Source organism: Beta vulgaris, chromosome 5, assembly GCF_026745355.1.
Source record: "Beta vulgaris subsp. vulgaris cultivar EL10 chromosome 5, EL10.2, whole genome shotgun sequence".
In the NCBI taxonomy this organism is placed as follows: Eukaryota; Viridiplantae; Streptophyta; class Magnoliopsida; order Caryophyllales; family Amaranthaceae; genus Beta; species Beta vulgaris.
In genome coordinates, this window is record NC_079206.1 from 63,179,839 (window position 1) to 63,185,838 (window position 6,000).

The 6,000-nt window shown below is 35.4% G+C and overlaps 1 protein-coding gene across 1 annotated transcript; it reads left to right on the plus strand.

Moving 5' to 3' along the window:
• The first annotated feature begins 1,949 nt into the window (after positions 1-1,949).
• LOC104894419 (hypothetical protein) lies at positions 1,950-5,227 on the plus strand. Its single transcript, XM_010680641.4, has 5 exons — positions 1,950-2,358; positions 3,243-3,403; positions 3,518-3,548; positions 3,946-4,048; positions 4,621-5,227. The coding sequence occupies exons 1-5, from the start codon at positions 2,047-2,049 to the stop codon at positions 4,725-4,727; spliced, it is 714 nt and encodes a 237-aa protein (XP_010678943.1). The 5' UTR covers positions 1,950-2,046; the 3' UTR covers positions 4,728-5,227.
• Positions 5,228-6,000: the final 773 nt, after the last annotated feature.

Below are 6,000 nucleotides of genomic sequence, written 5' to 3' on the forward strand. Positions count from 1 at the left end.
TTTTAATTTTTCTCCTTTTCTAAATGTTCACACTCTGACTTTCAATTATATTTCAAATGAAATTTTAAGTTTTTCATACACAATATGATTTCGCATGAAATGGTCATTTTTTATTTTTCTCCTTTTCTAAATTTTAACACTTTGAGTTTCAATTATAGGTGAAATGAAATTTAAACTTTTTCATACACAATATGATTTCGCAAATTAATGTAATTTTTTTTTTCTGAAAATGTATTTTTGCAAAAGTTGTTCGCAAAAAGGATTGATATTGTTTTGTTTTTCGAAATTTATTTTTGAACATGGATATTTTGCAAAAGTTTTGGGCAAAAATTTATATTGGAATTTTAAAAAAAGAACTAAATTTGTAACCTTTTCATCATTGTCATAAATTAATCAAATTTCATACACATCTTGTTTTCAGATTTTATCTGAAGATGAATCAAATTTAAGTCTAATTATATAAAAGCCCTTTTCAACTAATTCCTATTATCTCCGTTCCTTTTGTAATTTAGAAATAGAAGGGGGGCAAAATAGTCAGTTCAAAAGAGGACACCGTTGTTCCCCCCTTCTCTTATGTAATAGAGATCATTCCTTCTCGAGACGATGTTTACATTTATCAAGACACATAATTTAAATGATAAATTAATGTTAATTTATCAATATATTTTGAATATCTGACCACGATCTTCATTATCGGCCCTTCCATGCAAATAGATGATTTCCTAAATTACTAGTTCTCTTGAAAGTTTGCTAGTCTCTCATCGATAATCTAAAAAGGATGGATATCACGACAATCTAAAAATACAAGTTCCTTCACGGAGTAGATAACCATTTTCAGTCATGCTTAACTCTTGAGTTGTATTTACACATGTAACATCTTCCTTCACAATATATGAGGTTACAAACCTTTGAACTCCGTCATAATTCTCCAACCCAACGTATATTAGATATCTACATTGCCTTAACTAGTGGACTTTATCCCTCCTAGTTGTAAAAGTTTTTGAAGGCATTCCAATAGAGAACATGTATTATTTTGTTGCTCCTCACTTCTGCCCCATATAATTGATCTTTCACAGAGATCATCACAAGTACTTTTAGTACTTTTAGTAGTCTACTTAGATTATGTCTTTTGACATTTATCACTTGACATATAAGGTGTAGTATTACCAAATACATCCACAAGTCTTGCCACTTGACAAGCTGAATAAAAGATTCGCGACAAGAGTGTTATTACCGCTCACACAAATGGGTTTTCAATATTCACACAGGAAAAGATTCGTGATTGCTTCCTCGATCACTTAATTTTACTTTTGCATACACATTGCAAACATTGAATATGATGACAAAGAGATCTCTTTGTGCAACACCCCCAAATAACAATAGTATATGACTACATTGAATATAAAAACACAAAAATCTAGTATTAACACTAATAGATATGACTCAATCGAAAGTCTAAACTTGCTTAATAAATGTCCAATATTTATCTCTTGATATTCAAACAATTATATAATTAGCTATTGCCCTAATTATTTACTTACTCATTCAAATTGATAAATCCAACATAATAATGATATACTCCATCCGTTTCCTAAAGATCTTCCCACTTTCTGTTTAAGGGTGTTTCCAAAAGATCTTCCCACTTTTGCTTTATTCCTTATTTGGAAAAACAAATTTCCCTATTTACCCTCTCATGTCACTATCATATGGTCCACCATTACATTATTAATTCAATTTTACTCCCTTTCTCTCTCCTACTTTAACCCCTTTTTATTTGTTTATTTATCTTAACCCCTTTATCTCTCCTATTTTACTTACACCATGCCCCACACAACTTGATTTTCCTTGGTATCTGTAGGAACAGTAAGTGGGAAGATCTTTAGGAAACGGAGGGAATACATTTGAGCATTTCCATCAAAATTCTATCTAATGAGCATGCTTTGTCAGAGTAACCTAAACCCAAGGCAATCTCATTCGAGTAGGTAAATAATCTAACAATTAGCAAGAAAACATTGGCGTTTTGGTCTTTAACTTGACAACCCAAAAATGTTGTCATTAGTAATCAGGCGACTCCAGAAGCCATGCGCGCTCCTGCAACTTCAACAACAACTCCGACATGCCGGCACCGACGCTGGCCACACTCGGGCTCGGCGGCGTCCGAGATATTCGGCTGCAACGATGAAGAAAATCGACGAGACATCGGAGTGGTGGGTCGTCGACGGTGAGATGCATGAGATCGGAGAGAATGTCCCTTTAAGAGAACGCTTCGTAATTCCCAGAAATAACCTCCCAAATCGACGTCGCAAGCAGCTTCGCGACCAGTTCATGCGCCGCACTCGTCTCGTTCTTAAAGACTCTGTTCGTCTCTCTTTCTCTCTCTCTTTTTTATGGAATTGCTTCGTATATGGTGATGCTAATTGTTTCTTGTTTGGCAATTGTTTGGATTACTTAGGGTTTTTAATGATCTGGGTGCTTTGTTTGTGGCATTTGTTAATGGAAGTTTGAATTGAGTTGTGGCATGCACACCACCTGTTTGTGGAAATTCTCGTGTTTGTTTTTTTTTTTTTTTTTTTTGTGAAGGGGAGAACAAGTACCGTGTAGTAAGTTGGCTTTGTACTGTGTTGTGAATTTATGATGCTGAATCATGCTGGAATTTGTTGCATTCTAGTTTGTGCTAGAGCAACAAGCATTTTATGGGTTTGATGAGGTTTGAATATAAGGGGGTTTTTGTGCAGCTATGTCCTATGTGTATTCGAGCTTTATGAGCTAGTTTTCGATGCCTCTTGAAATGAAAGTTTTATTATTGGCCTTAGAGTGGTTAAGAGGGATCAGTATTGGGTTGTTGAATTGATGTTATAATGTTAGCAATCACCCTGCCAACACTAGGTAGGTATTCATTGGGGAAGGTTCAGGCTGTGATCGAAATTTCTTGAGGCGAGTTTGTCATGTTAGTAACTTCATAGCCTCAGCCATCGTTTTATCCCTTCTCTTTTCGGTGTATTTGTTATGTCTACTTGAACACAAACACATTACAAAAAGGTTGTTCCTGGCCTGTTAGATTGTTGTTTATAACTTTCATCATGTACGCGCTGAATATACTTTTGTGATGCTGGCTGGTAAAAGTGGTAATCAAGGTTCGATTTTCTTTGTAATATGTTATCGACGAAGAATATTCATGTCTCTTTGAATGCACTGTACTCTATAGTCTATAGGACTAAAAGTCTCCTCTTATTTTCTGTAAGGAACAAGAATCTTTCTGCAAAAAATACATGCAACTGTACAATGAGCTCAGAGAGAACTGGGAAAGGCTATATTGGGATGAGGGATACTCGAAAAAGCTTGCTGCTGAGCATGCAAATTATGACTCTCCTGATGATGATGATGAAGACTTTTCACCTTACAGGTTTCCTTTCTTTGGCTGGTTCCCCTGATTTGTTACTGGTTCATATTTGTAGATGTGCGTGATTGGCGTAGCTTTATGCCTGTATCTAAATTTGTTTGTCTATCTTATTTGTAGGAGAGGCGGATCACATAGTGGGCAATTCCAGGTACTGAATGATGAATTTGTTAACAACATTGCTGTTATCTTTTAAGTAACAATTCAATAGTGGTGAAATGTTAGTAACTTTTTTTTCTTTGCTTGAGAGGAGAGGGTGGCATGCAACAAGTCTTTTATATACTCGAATGCATATGTGTAGGGTTTATCTAGTCCAAGCTAGAGGTTGTATGGGAGAGTATGTTAGTCCATAGACGTATAAATTGACTGGTCTACAAGATGCTGAAAGTGCTCCTGTATTCCTATTTTTTGTGCTTGTATTCTATGGTTGTATTAGATTTTAGAAACCATGATTGTCTCATCTGTCTTGGACAGTGTACAACATGGAGGTTTATTGCCGATCTACTCTTCTATGGCCTTAATGCATAGTTACCAAATGTTGAGCGCAGGTTCAAGGTTCGGCTGGAAACAGACAAGCGGAAAGTTGGCAAAAAGTCCACCAAATTCGGGATAAGTTTGAATATGATAGAGAGACGAGGATGAGAGACAAAGGTAAGCTTACTGTTAGGTCTTTTGAGTTGACAGCATATTTCTGTTCTTTTGCATTATATGTATATGATGGGATTTACTTCCCAAATTTCTTTTATTCATTAGACTGCTCTAAACCCCTTTCTTTGTCCGAAAAAAGCACAAAAATACAGAATAAATGGAGAAATAAATTGAATACTTTTAACACTTATTCTGCTCGGTATTTTGTAGAAGAGCTTACTCCACAAACTTGACACAGCTAGCTAGCCTCATTAGCTGTATATCTTCTATATATAGTTGCCTAAGGTTAATTCATTGTTCTGTTGAGTAACTTTTTATCTCTTTGGCTATTCTAGTTCTATTGCAGATGATTGTCAGTGCCCTTCATATCTTTTTCTATTGGTGTAAATTTGTAAACATGGGAATAAGCAGATAATGATCTGTTTGTGTCTTTGTGGTATTTAAAATGAGTCTACAAGAAAATATACTGCTAAATGAAGTGCTAAGCTGATTGACAAATTCAGGCTCAACATTCTCTCAAACTGCCAAACGTTTTTCTATGTGACAATTGACATGCTTTGCATGCTTTACTGCAGCTTTTGCACCAATGAACATGAGAAATTCTGCTGATGACCATAGACCCGCCCCAATGAATCAACCCTTTGATGCACAAAGATACTTTTCAGGAGAGGAGTCTGATTAAAATGATGCTTTGAACATTTTATGTTCAGTTTATTAATTGTAATACTTGAGCTGAGGGAGTCTGGGGAATTCTTGGTTTGGCCTCTCTCCAGATCCCTCCACTCTCGCCTCTCCAGACACCTTTCCACTCTCGCCTCACAGCCATCCAAAAGGTTGGTGGACTTAATCTGTGGATTCTAACAAAGGCCCTGAAAGGCTGAAAGTGAGGCTCAGAGTTGGTGCCTACGGCAAAACTTTTTCGAAAAGGTCCAGTTAGGCACTGCTTATGATGTACTGCTTTGATTAGCTGCAGATGAACTTGGTTATGCTGTATGTATAATGTGAGATCTATGTTAGATAGTGACTTTTGGAATATGCTACTCATATTATCTGTATCATTTCGTGAAGGGCTGTCCTTTCGTGATTACTTTTATTTTTGTGATGAACCGTTCTTATTTGTGAAATATTAGCAATCCTTGTCAAAGTTTTTACTACGGCTTATTTTTGCCGGATTCTGTTTCACTTTTTGCTCCAATCACATCATCCTAGAAGCAAATGTAGCTTCGCGTTGAATCTTTGAGTAGGTCGTACCTGAATTATATTTGATTCGTCAAGTCGTCAATACTTGTTCCCATTCAAGTCACACTCTTCCTTGGTCGTTGTACCCAATGTCATGCCTCCCCCCTTTTTTTTCTATTCCTTCCTCTCCATAATATAGTGTTTGCATTGATTTTTGGATATTCCAAAATATTGTGCTTATTATTTTTTCATCAATTTGTTTGCATTAAATTATCCTTTATTTCTAACATAAAACTTTCCAGAATATCCCTACTGTTTTTTTTAAAAAAATATGTGCCCTTAATTATTGTTTTACACCATTTCAGGGAACATTTATTGCTTTTTCATTTTATTTTAGAGGAAGAAGAAGAAAAACACTAGTCCAAGACAAAAATACCCAATAAACATTTATTTAAATATATGTCTCTGTGAAATTCTAAAACTCCTTTCATTTTCCTTAGTTCTTGTGGAAAATGAGAAGTGAGCACTATATTATGGGACGGAGGGAGTATTTCACAATTAATCTTAAAATTCACCATGAAGATGGGATGTTGGTAGAATTGCCAACATGCTCTCCTACATTATATTTGAAATTACGGCTCTAAACTAATGATTTTAGTCATAATTGTGGTAAATTGAAGAATTCAAGTAATGATACTTCTTTTTAAACTGAATTAACTACCGGACTTAACTAATGCTACTATTATCTTAGTACTTGAAATTAATTCATGTGGATG

What these genes read in the sequence shown, in the direction of transcription:
- LOC104894419 (XM_010680641.4), top strand. Translation starts at nt 2,047, where the DNA reads ATGTTGTCATTAGTAATCAGGCGACTCCAGAAGCCATGCGCGCTCCTG. An exon ending in GTCTCGTTCTTAAAGACTCT is followed by an intron (nt 2,359 to 3,242) that starts GTTCGTCTCTCT and finishes ATTTTCTGTAAG; the next exon opens with GAACAAGAATCTTTCTGCAA. An exon ending in CACATAGTGGGCAATTCCAG is followed by an intron (nt 3,549 to 3,945) that starts GTACTGAATGAT and finishes TGTTGAGCGCAG; the next exon opens with GTTCAAGGTTCGGCTGGAAA.